General features: G+C 37.7%; 1 protein-coding gene across 6 annotated transcripts in view; it reads left to right on the top strand.

Annotated features, from left to right (window-relative positions):
* Positions 1–15,753, top strand: part of CDH8 (cadherin 8) — a 163,963-nt gene that overhangs the window by 82,275 nt on the left and 65,935 nt on the right. For all 6 annotated transcript variants that reach the window (XM_039327587.1, XM_039327588.1, XM_039327586.1 and 3 more), the window contains one exon: positions 6,671–6,790. In XM_039327587.1, the coding sequence (XP_039183521.1) occupies positions 6,671–6,790 (120 nt within the window). The remainder of the gene's footprint in view (positions 1–6,670; positions 6,791–15,753) is intronic.

Consider the following 15,753-nt stretch of genomic DNA (forward strand, 5'->3'; position numbering starts at 1 on the left):
AGCTTCCAGTTTTACATATAAGAGTGGATTCACACATTTTAATTTAATTTTTTTTTATTTTGTATCACACTTTTATTATTTTTAACAAATAATTCAAAGTGGCAAACATATCAACACACCTTCTTCCTCCTCCTATTTTCTCACACTTTCCCCGTGAAGTGGGTTGGAGAGTAATAGGCCCAAAGTCATCCAACTGGCTTTCACGTCTAAGACGGGACTTGAACTCATGGTCTCCTGCTTTGTAGCCTGGTGTCTTAACCACCAGACCAAATAGGTTCTCAGTTTGGTTTATGCAATGTGCATGCATGCCATTCTCGGCAGTGATTTATTCAACACTTTCTTCCTTGCAATCCTCACAACAAGGTGATCACTAAGAAGTCTAAGCTGTCTCAAGAGAAGTTCTGGTTGTGGAGAGATGGCTAAACAATGACATGGCTTGGGACTTTGTAGGGAGGTGAAAGTGCTAGTGTTAGTTTACTCCAGTATGTTTTAATGCAACAGACAGATTATTGTGCTTGCAATACAAACCAATCTTAAAAATCGCAGTTTCAGTTGTGGAAGAAGCAATCCATTGTGTGAGATTTATGAAAGTTTAATAAGTCTTAATTATAGCAACAGATTTCCATGTGAATACAGTCTGTGAATAAAACACAAACTGTGGAGAGACATGAGGTGGACTCCGCTGATTACATGATTAAGCAAGAAAGGGACTCTCTTCCTTATATCTTAGCACATAAAGATTTGGTTCCAAACTGTGTAAGGAGTTTCAACATTATACAACAGTGTGAAATCATGCAATGAATATTTAATCTTCCAGCCTTCTAGATTTACCAATTGCAAGCATTTGTGCTGAACACAGACTGGCTGTGTGCTTATGAGATGGACAGGCTTATAAAAAGTAAGTGATGCTTGAATGGAACACATAAACTGAAACCTTAACCTTTAGTTGCTAAAGAGTAATATGGGCTATGAAAAGTGACACATTTACATTCAACATAAAAAAATAAGAGAGGAGAAAAAATTCAGGCATGAGATTCAGACAGGGAAATACTGTTTGAAGTGAGACTTCTTCAGCATCTGCTTAAAAATATCTAAGATAATATAATATTAAAAATGTAACATTGTATGGAAAGTATATCAATTAAAAAATAAATATAACTCAATTATATATAAATGATGTGTGTATGTAGGTAATGTACACACACATTACCTACATTATCCTCCTGCTGCACTCTGAAATCAATTACATTCTCCTACTTTATGCATCCAGAAATTTCTGCCTAGCTACTTCGTGAAGCATCAAGGGGATTTAGACAAGCTTTTTATTATTATTTGATTTCAGTTAGGCAATTCCTGTGACAATCAGGTTTATTCTGGAACTGGAATGACTGACTTGGAAGTGAAGAGGGAGTCAAGCTCTTCTCCAAAGCCCCTGAAGACAGGACAAGAAGCAACGGATGGAAACTAATCAAGGAGACAAGCAACCTAGAAGTAAGGAGAAACTTCCTGACAGTGAGAACAATTAACCAGTGGAACAACCTGCCTCCAGAAGTGGTGAATGCTCCAACACTGGAAATTTTTAAGAAGAGACTGGACAGCCATTTGTCCAAAATGGTGTAGGGTTTCCTGTCTGAGCAGGACTTTTGATGACCTCCAAAGTCCCTTCCAACTTATTATATTATTATTGTTGTTGTTGTTGTTGTTGTTGTTATTATTATTATTATTATTATTATTATTATTATTATTATTATTATTATTATTTTATCCCTGGAAATGGTGCTGAATCCCTGTGGAGAAGCCAAGTCTTAGTGAGATGCTAAACATGTCTGTTCAGACGTAAGCGCTGCGACTTGTGTCAAAGTTTGTTTGCCTAGGAATGCATATCAGCTTTCTTATTGATAGTTGTTTTTATCACATGCTAAGCAATGTCATCACTCCTTTTTTAACAGATAGATGTAAATGGTATCTTGTAAATGATATGTTGCTAACAGAACTGGGAAAATTGACTCAGATTTGATTGGTTTAGCTTTTCCTGCAATCAAAATCAAAAGTGACCTGAAAAAACTAAAGAAAGGGCTTTTATTTCATTTTCTTTTAAAAAAGAAGGGACTCTCTTAATGCAAAGTGAAAGAAACTGAGTGAAGTGATTGAAGAGAAAATAAATGATATTCAGAATCTGGCTGTGGCTACTTCAAGCTGTTGTACCTGAAAATAAGAGAAAGAAAATATATCACCTTCAAACCATTGGTTTTCTATACAGCAGCTGAACCACTGCCAAGTTCTTTGAAATCTCTTCCTGCAAAAACTTTAAATGGAATATAATATATTGCATTATTCATCTAGAGTTTTGTACCCCTTTGATATGATTATTTCCCAAATGCTTGGAAGTCCGTTTAATTCTCATAGCTAGCTTTGCATTCTACAAAGTATTAAAAAGATACCTCAAATAATGTAACTGTTCTAAAATAAAATCATATCATTTGCCCCTGAATTTTTTACACTGAAAACATAGAGCATCTTTGCCACTTTACGAATGGAAAAAAAAGTGTTGCAGCCTATGTCATATATTCATGATTCCTATGCTTATTCAGAAATCTTTACTATCCCCTTTTTCTGTGGTTCAGTCTTTTTGCAACGCGTACAGTCTCACCTTGCAATGTGTTTAAAATGCATCACTTTAAATTGAGAATTTCTGAAGAAAAATCTCTTTTTGGCTGAGCTTGCAGCGAATTATTAGACGTCTCTGAAGGCTGTTCTATCTTGGCTGAATTCCATTCTGCCTCTTATTCCAAGAAGTGTGGATCTCAGTGAAATGTACAAAATTCCTTATGTTAAATGAGGAATAATTTTTGATAGTTCAAAAACACTACAGGCCTAGGTTTCGTTAAAGAGTCTCTGCGCCCTATTTTTATTAATAGATTAAAAAAAATGATGCTTTTGGATATTCATAAATTATAGTTTAACTCAGTGGTTCTCAACCTTTTCTTCACCATGAACCCTAAGACTTAACTCAAAATTTAAATCATAACATTTCTTCAAACCTTTGCAGACACCCTGTGAGACTATTGTGCCCCCTCCCCAAGGGTTCACACACCACAGGTTGAAAACCACCAGTTTGCCATCCTAAGAGTACTTCCCGTATCTGGATTTCAGTGGTCATGTTGGTTACAGAATTCTGGAAGTTGATATCGATACAAGGATTTGGATTTTGGTTTAATTGATGACAAGGTGTTGGAACTAGGGTAACTCAGGAAATGTAGTTCTTGTCAGACCTTTCGCAGAACAGTCCAACTAAAGCAGATCGATTCAAACTGAACAGAGCACAAATGATTAATTAATAGGACTTGATTCACTGCAGAAAAAGTCAAGGAGCAAGAAAGAGGCCAGCAGAAATCAGTGGAGTAGTCCGAATTGGCTGAATTTCTCCAGTTATTTTACAATGTGATCTGGACAACGATAGAAAACCAACTGCTTGACATCTTGTAGCTGTAGTGTAATGAGCTCCACCCTCTGAAGATGCTATCCAAGCTGCTAAGAATTCTTGCCTGATTTTGTAGTTCCAGATTTCTGAGTTGCTAAGGAGATGGAGATTCTATTGTTCTCTGCTTTGAAGAATCTGGCATATAGTACGGTCTTTGGAGGTGAGCTTTCTGGTATACTTATAAATGTTAACCTTACCTAAAAAGCCAGCCTTCCTTCCTTCCTTCCTTCCTTCCTTCCTTCCTTCCTTCCTTCCTTCCTTCCTTCCTTCCTTCCTTCCTTCCTTCCTTCCTTCCTACCTACTTACCTACCTACTTACCTACCTTGTCCTTTTCTATTTTTTTATTATGATCATGATTGGTCGCATAGGACGCCTATTGTTTAGACTGGATTTGGCATTTTTATCCACCTATTAGGTCCTTTCCAAGAACCTGGGATAGGCAGATATTGTTATTTAATGGAGTTAAAGGTATTGTTTCAGGGTGTAAGCAATTCCCAAGTACACCTGTAATTTGTAATTGACTGATCTCGATTTTGTCAATGTCAGTAGTGTTCAAATGGTTTTCCAGATGATTTGGAATTGCACTCAAGCTGCCTGTGGCTATATATCCTGGTCATCATTGCATTTGGTCACTTCCTTGCATCAGAATTAGAGCCAAAACACAGACTGCTTTTTTCAAAACAAAGTTACCAGTGTTCCAAAATCCTTATCTTAGAAGATGCTATCATTTTCAATCGTAAAATGGATCTCAGTAGAGACAAAATTTTAATCATGATATTCCAGCTGATGTATTTGCTTGGTAACTTACTAGCCTGGATGTGTTAGTCACCCTTTCATTTTGTTCTACTTTTCGACCAACATTGTTTTTGGATTTGTACAGATCCATGTAGATTTCTGCTGCTCTAAGTCTACCCTTGTTGATGCTTAGTCTGTGTATTTCTTTAGATCTTCAGGAGAGAACTTTTTTGAACTTTATTTGTGTTATACGGTTTGATGGTCTGATGCAAAAGGCTCTCTCATTTTAATTCCCAAACTGTTCAGTGTGCTCTGTGGAACTGCAAGCAGTTATTACTGTCCGCTTTTAAACTTTTGACGCATTTTTCAGATTAGCCCTTTGATTGTGAAAGGGAGCGTGGCTTTAAAATATTTTATTTATATTGTTGAATTAACATTTTAGGATACAGCACCTCAATGTTATATATGTGGTGGATTTTTAAAAAAAAAATCCAAAGGATGGTACATAAATATTCGTGCTGCAGAAAGCCTCAAAGGGACACTTCACTTTGATCAAAGCAGACTTCTAAGCTCTTTTGAAAAGTGTCACAACACACTGCTTCTAATTGGCAGAGCAAAGTGAACACTGTGCTTTGCTTTGCCTGTCAAATCTGGTTTCTGGACTCACACACCACATGTGCAGAAGCCACTTTTCCTGAACCCCCATGATCAAGGCAGATTGGGCCTGTCTTGACACATCTAATGGAAGCATCAAGTCAGTGTGTGTTATTGCCTCGATGCAAAAGATCTCCTTGAGATAACACACAATAATTGTGTGCAGCCTAATAAATATAATTAAATGGATCAATGCTTGCATCATTGCACAAGGATAAACATTTTACTACTGAATCTACCGCCGTTAAAACAAGATTAATACAATATTTACCATGTACAGGACCATATTAGTATGATATTAAGAATGGATATTTATCTTTCAGGAAATGGTTATCCTGCTTTCTTATTCTATTAGTATAATTACTGGAAGAATTACATTCATATTTGAGCTTCTAATGGTTTGGGAGCTACCTGTGTGGATTTTTCTGTTTCTTCTTTGATGAGCTGATGATTTTTTTTTCTTTATTTTAGCTAACATTAGTTAATTCTATTATTAAAGACAACATGAAAGAAAACCACAAACTAGATTTTCCCTTACCAATTTGGGAGTTCCTTACAATTCTTCCTTGGACAGAAATGATGGCTTCGAAACATTTCCTGTAGCCAAATTAAATATTTTTTTCTATTAATTTGGATTACACATCCCTCCCTTCTTCCCTGGAGCACTCTTCCAGATTAGAATCATTCTTACATATCCTTACAGGCTTTGCATATTTGAGATACTGAAATTCAAATCTGGGAAATTTGGAAACCCTCCCCAAGTCTTTCTCATTCTTTCTGATTTCTTGGTTCATTTGGAAGTATGTTCCAGGTCACTGTCTTGCTGAAAGATTCAACTGTTCCATCATTTGAAATGAGAGATTTAGATAGATAGATAGATAGATAGATAGATAGATAGATAGATAGATAGATAGATTGAAAACTTTATTGTCATTTTTTTTCCTATGGGCACAATGGCACACATTAAAAATGAAATTTAGTTGCTTCCTCTCAAAGTGTACACATACATAACACATTTAAAACTTACTATATACAACAAATGTATAAACCTACACCCTTACATATAATTATTAATCACCGTCCATCGTGAATACATAACGGAAGGAGGAAGCTTTAGAGTTCACCAGGTTAATACTGTATGGAATAAAGTTGTGACTGAATCTGGATGTTCTGCTTCGGATACCACAAAGCCTCCTCCCAGTAGGTAACAAGGAAAACAGGTTGTGAAGAGGATGTGTAGTGTCCCCGACAATCATGCGGACCCTGCTCGAGCAATGCTTATGTGCTATGTCCTGGATGGGAGGGAGGGAACTGCCAATGATCTTTTCAGCCATTCTCACCACTCTCTGCACCGCCTTCCTGTCTGAAGCAGTGATGCTTCCAAACCAGACTGTGTTGCTGTATGACAGGATGCTCTCGATTGTCCGCCTGTAGAAAGTGGTCAGGACAGGGGAAGGAAGATGTGATCTTCTCATGCGATGCAGAAAATGCAGGTGCTGCTGTGCCTGCTTCACTAGTGTCTTGCTGTTGAGCGACCAAGCCAGCCTATTTGTTAACTGCACACCCAGTGAATTTGATGCTGGTAACCATCTCTACAGGTGATTTATTGTCTCTGAATGTGGATGTTTCATTCTGTTCACTCATTTCTGTTTTGTTTTCCTGATTCCAAGTAATCCTCACCTTACAATCTTTTGTTTAGAGACCATTCAAAGTTACAATAGCACTGATGTTTGGGAGTGACATATGAAATCAGGGCCTTGAACAAAATCCAATATTGTTTTGTTTTTTTTTTGTCCTTAGGTACATACGTTACTAAAGTGACAGCTACCGATGCAGATGATCCTGTTTATGGAAACAGTGCCAAGCTGGTGTACAGTATTTTGGAAGGACAACCTTATTTTTCAGTTGAGCCACACACAGGTAAGTGCTTCAGAATGTCAACTGACTGCGATATGGGGGGGGGGGAATGCATCCCCAATGCTGTTTTGTGTCCTGCATTTAAACGTAATGCGTAGGTGGGTGGCTGCTAACATTAGTCAATCTGTAGAGCAGAAATAGGTGGCTCATTATCTCACTCTTCCATCCAAAGGGACTAGCAAAATATAAACATTAAAATGAAAGAAAGATGTTTATAAATTTTGTTGAGGCAACCAAAGTGCTAAGAGGAAAAAAAAAGTGAACAGCTCATTGTAGTCAAATAGTCTGCGTTGTGAAGAACAGGTAGTGTTTGTGAATGCAAATTCTTTTCACAATCATAAAACCTAAGTTGTGTTACTTTTACGGAGGCAGAAAAGTTGTGTTACTTTTATGGAGGGAAAAAAAGTTGTGTGGACAGAGATAGGTTATTTGTTATTTTATTGAATTTTATGGCATTCTTATGTTATCACTTGTGATTACAAAAATAAACCAATTTACTAACTTACACACAGATGTAGACAAGAAGAGGTTACTGAGAAAATATGTGTTTGCACCCAAATTGGTTGTTGTGTGACCATTTATGAAAGAAAATATCAAACTGATATGGAGACAGGCTGTGATGAGTCTGTTTTCCTCCAGAGACAACGACTAACAGAATTTCTACATAAAACATCTCCCCTTTTCTGCTGGATACGGTTCCTCAGGTAGCTGGTTAGAGTTAGGGTGGTGGTGGTGGAGAAGGAGGAGGAAGAGGAGGAGGAGGAGGAAGAGGATGATTGGGTACCTAGGGAGCAATGGAATAAATTTACTTAGAAATATTTTCTTCATTATCAAATGGCATACAGTCACCAAGAAGCTGCCTCACACCAGACTCATTATTTTGATAAAATATCTGTCTAAGCCAGTGTTTCCCAAACTTGGCCATTTTAAGGCATGAGGACTTCAACTCCCAGAATTCCACAGCCAGCAACGCTGGCTGTGGAATTCTGGGAGTTGAAGTCCACATGCCTTAAAATGGTCAAGTTTGGGAAACACTGGTCTAAGCCATAGTGATGGAATGTAGTAGAATGAAGTAGAATGCGGTCTACTTCAAAATTGGGAGTCCTCTAGATTGAAACCTGAAAACATGACAACAATTTATAGCATCATATTTCTCTTGTTTAAAACAAACCAACCAACAAAAAATACCTTAGAAATTGGCCTATTAAAAATATGAATTAAATGCTAAGAATGTACTCATATTGAATAAACCAGGGGTATCAAACTGCCAGACCGCGGGCTGGTTTCATCATACCAGAACCGCACCCACCCCATTGCCGGCAATGGTGAAAAAGCTCCGATATGTTGTATGACGTCACGTGACTTTGCGAGTTTGACATGTCTGGAATAAACCATCCTTTACTAAAAGTATAAGCTATTTTTTTAAAAGAATTGTATACATCTCTTTATCACGTTGTGATCTACTTTTCCAGACAAAGTCCTTTAGAGTTTCAAGGCCAAGTATAGCTCATCGTGTGCTAAATGTAAGCCTTTTAACTGGATATGCCAGACACTGAATTTAGGGTTTTCTGCATGCTTAGCTGAAGCATCAGGCTTCAACCAGGAGCTTTTACTTTCATTCTGAAACTAACAGTGTAAAATGAAAGCTACGTTTACCTGTGGCTCAAGTTGTTTGCACTGTAGAAGGATAGCTTTCCAAGAAATGAAAGCTTTCCATTTCATTTCCTAAAGAGATTTGCCAATGAATATTAGTTCAGATCCAGAACTAATAATTCCTTAATCTCCTTGTTGCACATGGTTATAATGGTTATAATACCAGCTTTATCCAAAAGCTTCTTAAAACCCATTGATGGACTAGATCCTGAAAGTACCATTAGTTACTGGATTAAAAATAGTATCTTCCTCAAATGTTGTCTATCACTTAATTAGTTGTGGAGTTTATCCATGTTGGATTGTTTTGTACTTAAGGTGTCTGGTATTTTTCATAGCATTTCTAATTTGTCTCACTTGTATCTCTATTTATAATATTTTACACAGTTTGGGGAATTCCTGGAGCAGGAGTTCCTGTTCTTATTTTCTACCATAGTAATGGAAAATATATTTGAAAGCTATGTTTACCTGTGGCTCAAATTGTTTGCACTGTAGAAGGATAGATTGATAGAAAGATACCAATTTATATTTATATAGATTTACACAGATTTGATTCAAATTGTCAGTGACTCCAAACTTGAACTGTTAATTTAACAAATCAAATGGATTTGAATAGTTGAGTAAATTCAGATGGAATCACAATTTTGGTTTGGTTAAATTGCATAGCTCTGTGCAAAAGCCCAACAAACTGCTGATTTGTTCTAATCTACTTACATTCAGCCCATTAAGCTGAGTCAGCAATTGGATATGAAATTATTCAATTTAATAGGTTTCAGATCAAAATTCCACAGAAAAATTGTGTAATGTCTACTGTCTTAGGGTTTTTTTTTAAAAAAAGATGAATGAATTGATAATAGTTCTTTTCATGATTTTATCAAACCTTTCTATTAGTAAATTATGTAAATGATTATTAGAGAAGCTAAAGATGCAGGTTGTTATCTTGATCAAAATCTGATCAATCAGATTGAGATAAACTCTATTGGCTTTAATCTAATACAACAGAACTCATATCAGGGAGATCTAAATTGGCTTGATAGTAACCATATGGCCAAGACTTTAATGTGTATTATAGAAACTTGTGAGAAACTTATGTCAGGCAAACCTAGCTCATAATTTGGATGAATAATGTGGGTGTCATGAAACCAAACAGTTCACTCTTCAGGAAACATTATGCAAACATTAATTGGAAACAGACGTTATGCTATCAATTGAACTAAGTTTGATGTAAATGTCTTTACGGGCCTATGAACCCTCTATTGAAAAGTGTTTCCCTCCTCCCACATATAACCTATTAACATCTTTGCACCAGCAGGGTGACCTGAGAGACTAAACTGGTTTCTGTTGTGTTACATTTTATTTGGGTTAACCCCCCCCCAAAAAAATGTTTATAAGGTCATCTCTGTAATCTTATTAACTTCCAGCAATGCCCGTAGTAACATCTGAGCAAATCCATTAAGTGCTGTGTGATTGCACAGGTGGGCAATTGAGATCATATACCATGAGAGCAATCCAAACATAAAACTGGTACATAATGAGGAAGCCTGTTTATTAAACAGAGCACATTAGATTGAAGCTGTCCAATTTTCAGGAGTGGACATTTCCAGATAAAACTGGAGTTAACCCATAAACCTTAAAAAAGGTGAACCTCCAGACTTGCAGAAAATAACAGTGTTTTCTTGTACTTGACACCAGACCCACACTCACGAAAACCACACAGGATGTCACCACCACATATCCACGCAAAAAGCAAACCCAAACCCACACTGATGATGAAGCATGATCACAAACCAGAAGCCAGACCACAGCTGCATCATTAGCCACTTTAAACCCTTCTCATCCATACATAAAGCAAACTGACACCCACCATGAAGATGAGGCACGACCACGAACACGAAGCCAAACAACAGCAACGCAGCTCACCATCTCAAATTCCCCTGCAACTCAGACTAACCTGAGCACAACAAAGCCCCCACCCAAACAGAACACTCCCCCATCCAATCAGAGCACAGCCAAGTCCCTAACCAATCAGAACACACCTCCACCCAATCAGAACACAGCCAAGCTCCCACTCAATCAATTCATACCCCCACTGGCAGTTAAAAGGAAGAAACAGCTACGATCACACATTGCTCCTAGAAGCACGAAGCTGAAAACACCAGCCTGAAGATGACGAATGGGACTTCATCAAAAGGTCACCAAGACACTTCCAATTTTACGCAGGAGAAAATCCAAATAACCAAAGATCTACATACAAACACCCGCGAAAACCTCAGAAAACAAATATGTGTGTGTGTGTGTGTGTGTGTGTGTGTGTGTGACCCCTGAAGTGGGGCACACTCTAATTTCTAAAATGAAAATACGCATCTCTGGGGCAGACCAAACTCTTCACCACTTTAATAGGGAAGTTTAAATAGTTGACTTTGCTAACTTCCCAATTAGCTTTATCTCAATATTTCTTCTTAGGTTTGGAAAAAAAAACAAACCTATTTTTAAAAGTCAGCTAACAGCATACAGCGTTCTGTTTTTCTCTCTTTGCTCCATTACCCTTTTTCTTGTAACTGGCAGTAAATGATGTGAAGCATAATCCAGAATTTTCCACATAATTCCATTTGCCTCTGATGTTATCAGAGAGGTGCAAATAACCGCTGAACTGAAAGCAGTTTAGAACAGAAATGATTTTCCAAATTCCAATTCTCATTCTTTTTTTTAAAAAAAAGCTGTTTTTTTTCCCCCTTTCCCTGTGGCCATCTTCTGCATCTGTCACAGTACTGACAATTGTGTTTTGCCCTTTTCTAAACAGATATTTGATGGTGAAATGGTTTCTCTATGACAGTTTTATGATAAAGAAAAATAGGTTTGACAAAAGATAACTTCACGCCAGCTGGGAAACGGCTGCCTAATTATTCATTCACCTATTAGCATCTGCAGTGTAAAACAGAGCTGACAAGAGTGGATTGGTAAAATTGAGGTTTTTTTTAAAAAAAGCCGATAACAAAGAAAAGTTAATTCCATAACACAAGGTGGGAGTTGTGTTGTACACTCAAGGGCATGCAACATTTTGTATGTCTTCCCTGATGTTAAAAACCATTTGTGAAAGTCAGTTCACGAAACAACAGTTTTAAAAAGCGGAACTTCATGAAAAGATTGTAGATTGTTGCTTAGCCTGTATTTTTAAAGAAGCTAATTTTATTCCCAGATCCGGAGCTTCTCTGCAGATGGGTGCACAATTATTTATTAAATTGTCCTGTGCTTGAGATTTTGCAAAACATATGCAATACAGGTAGTCCTTGACTTACGATTGCAACTGAACCCAAAATTTCTGTTGCTAAGTGAGACATTTGTTAAGTGAGTTTTGCCTCATTTTACCGTCATAAATGTGACTCTGTTGCCAAGCGTCTGAATTGTATTCACATGACCATAGGGAGGCCGCATTTGTCATAAGGGTGAAGAAGAGTCATAAGTCACTTTTGTCAGTGCTGTTGTAACTTTGAATAGTCACTAAATGAACTGCTGTAAGTCAAGGACTACCTGTACAGCCATGTGGACAAAAGACATCCATTAAAATTACATACAGTATTGGGATGTTTTATGTGTAAGTAGAAAATTAGGCAAAAAACACGTTCTAGTGCTTGTGATTTTTCCTTTTTTTAAAAAAAAAATGAAGACGGGTAATACAACAGACGTCCAACTCAACTACAACTTAAAACTGATATGGAACAGATCTTGGAACAGTGACATATAACCCTACATTTCATGCCCAGGTGTCCCCTTACAACATTATTTATTTTTTATCTTAATTGGGTAAATAAACCACAGGCAGTTTAATGGATCAACACAATAATTATGAGTTATTTGGTCAATTTGTAATTTGCTTTCTGTACTATTTCAGTGAGTCTTCCTTAGCCTGGGGAGTGATTACAAGCTCAAGGGACATATAAAAACTAGGAATAAGCTAAAATACTCTAAATGAACCCTGTGTGCCTATTAACATATTACTCCGAGGCACATTTGTAATCAGTACATCAAAAACAAAACATAGCTTCAAACTAGGTTTTATTGCCTTATTATCATTTGCTCACTGACCCCATTTGCTTAACATTATAAGACAAAAATGAAAACATTGTGGCTTATCTAGACCACTCCCGCCCCCCCGCGCCCACCACCCCCATTTTTCACAGTTAACTAACAGATTACAGGTAGTTCCTTTTGTGACTATTTGAAATTACAACAGCACTGAAAAAAAGTGAGTTATAACCATTTTTCAATATTATGACCATTGCTACATCTCCATGGTTATCCCAAAGGTGTTTTTTCAGGAGGAAACTGGACTTTCTTGTTTTTCTTCGAAGACGTTTCGCTTCTCATCCAAGAAGATTCTTCAGCTCTAACTGGAATGGTGGGGAGTGGAAGGATTTATACTCCTTGCAGACAGCTGGTCGTTTGCATTCTTTTAGACAGTCGTTGGGGCCATTTGGAGGTTTACCTGTGTTCTCAGGATCACCTGAGTAGTGCAAATATATGTGGAGCCTTCTTGGTTGTTTTCTGCCTTGTGTCTCCATAGAACCTCCATAGACATCTCCATGGTTATGTGATACTTGGAAACTAACTCATATTTATGACGGTTGCAGTGTCCCGGGGCCATGTGATCATCTTTTGCGATCTTCTGACAAGCAAAGTCAGTTGGAGAAGCCAGATTCCGTTAACAACTGTGTTACTAACTTAACAGCTGCAGTGATTCGCTTAGCAACTGTGACAAGGAAGGTCGTAAAATGGGATAAAAGTCACTTAACAACTAAGTCACTTAGCAGCAGAAATGTTGAACTCAGTGTTGGTTGTAAGTTGAGGGACTTTCTGTATATAGGAAGCAAATAGATGAGAATGCTTCAGGGCTGAAAGGGCTGTTACCCTAAAGTAGAAAACTTCTATATTCTACAGGTATCCTTTGGTAGTCGTGTCAATCACAACATAAATATTACCAAATTGCAAAAGAAAAAGAAACTTACGTTGTTATTTCTACTTCTAAAAATCATTTCACTCTCCTGTTGGGTTAATCTGCTTTCCTTGTAGCTGTCCTTTTCCATGTGAATGTCTTGTTTTGCAGACCGTGCTTTTGTCACTGACATTTTTTAACTGACTCGTCAATGCATTTGCTTTTTTCTTTCCAGGAAGGCAATTAGCACATTTTTAAGAATATGTAAATAGATACATACATAAATAATATCTTCATGTATTTCCATTAAACTGCCAGATGTTCTAAGAATGGACACCACCAATCTCTTATTTAATAAGCAGAAAGAGAAATTTGAGTTTCCTCGCCGGAAATGGATAGTTTCTGCCACAAAAGCTGACAGTATTATCGTTTTTATCCCGGCTGCCTGGGGGGCTCCTAATCCATTATTATAGACTGCATGTTCAGTATGCAGAGAAAGTTTGAATAAATTCAGCTTGCTGCGATTGACTTGTGTGGTTTACATTTTCTTTTATAATGTCTATATTTTCTGTAATATTATTTTAAAAAATGAGATTGTGGGCAAACCTGATGGAAGGTTTGCTGATTTTCCCTCTCTAAGTTTCAGACCCAAAACCAGAGTTGTGTGCTCTAGGGAAATTCAAATGATGTCATAAAGTGGCAGGCACTTCTGACCAGTTTGCTGATGAGTAGCCTTCCAAGTCATCATGTAAAGACTGATTCTGATCTCACAGCCAGTTGGTCACATGCAGCCTTCCCAATCATTTTCTGATCCATAACAATATTTTGCAAGAGTTGAGGGTGCTGCTCAGCATGGCTAGAGTGTTGAACACCAGGCAAAAAAAAAAAAGATGGAGCATGGGATGTGCAAGTAAAAAACAGTAACTTGGTGGCAGCAGATAGAAATCCCTCACACAGAGCATTGACTAAATGCAGCTCCCATTCTGCATCCAGATGGGGTCTCACAACAACCAACTCACCACTACCATCTTGTGTGGCCAACTTGCCACTCCCATTTCACCACAGACAACCCACCACAGTCTTCTCACCACAGCCAACTCACAGCAGCACAACTTGCCATGGCCAGCTTGACACAGGACAAGTCACTGTGGACAATTCCACATGGAATAAGTCAACTCAATAAATGTTATTCTCCACTGTTTCTTTGTCGTTTCTAGTGATAAAAATGGAAATAATGTCAAAAAACCCCAGTGACAAATAGCATTTATCGTGTTGAGTTAGCTCACATAGAATTGTCTGTGGCGAGTTGGCTGTGGCTAATTGTCCCATGGTGTGTTGTTACAGCAAGATGACTGTGGTGAAATAGCCATGGCAAATTGGGCATGGCAAATTGCCCCATTCCATCCAGATGAGCTTTGGCATGGAAACATCAATGTTTCCAGGCTGTTTTGGGTATCTATGTGGGGCATTCTGTTTTCATTTTTTGCAGGGCAAGGCTGAGAATCAGAGAGAGTTAAGTCACCTAATTTACCCATTTAAGCCACCCAAATCCCCATGGTTTGTGCTACTCTTTAATGCTTCAAGATACCTATTTGTCCATTAAAACCTTTACTGGCCAGGCTGAAAGTAAATAGTATTGGCCATCCTGCACTGTATGGCATCCATCCAGGACTAAGTAGGCCATGCCTTGGTTGTGTATTGTTAGGAATGCATTGCTCTTCTAGCCTAATGGAAATCGTTAATAGAAACATTGGCTTGGTAATAAGGATAGCAACAATATTCATAGTTCCTTGATATCCAAAATATCTTTCCTCAGGTGAAGAGGGACGAAAACTGCCAGAGGCAATTATCTGGTTGAATTAAACATAGATGGAATCTAAAACTGAAGCATCTTAGAAGACTAACAGTTTATCATTAAAGATCAAAAGATAGTTTTTTTGTTTGTGTGCTCCCTGTTTTTAGGCAACTGTTTACCCATGCTCAACTATAGGTGTAAATAAATACATTCTGAAGGCATTAGTTCTCTTTTAATTTTGTTCCTTCCTTTCGTCTCCCTGCCTGCCTGTGGCTGCCTGAAGCAAACTAGCTCATCCAGCTGTGCAGGAGAGCCAAACGTGAAGAGAAGTAAAGTTAAACTACAAATTAATTGTGAATTTAGATGGTTTTAAAACTGAAATGAAAGGATTTGGGTAGGGTTGCACTATTAGTGGCTGTTATTTTTAATGCTGGTTTCTACTTCTGGAATCATTATTAGCATGCCTTGAACTCCACTTTCCAGGGTGCAGAGTGGAAGTTCTCCTTTTCGTAAACTTTCTGAATGCAGGTGGTTTGTCAGTGGATGAAATACGGCTCTGATACACCCTGCCCATAAAATGACACAATGCTA

The sequence above is a fragment of the Crotalus tigris genome, unplaced genomic scaffold (genome assembly GCF_016545835.1).
Source record: "Crotalus tigris isolate CLP2741 ecotype Arizona unplaced genomic scaffold, ASM1654583v1 scf7180000024362.2655971311:6658466, whole genome shotgun sequence".
Taxonomy (NCBI): Eukaryota; Metazoa; Chordata; class Lepidosauria; order Squamata; family Viperidae; genus Crotalus; species Crotalus tigris.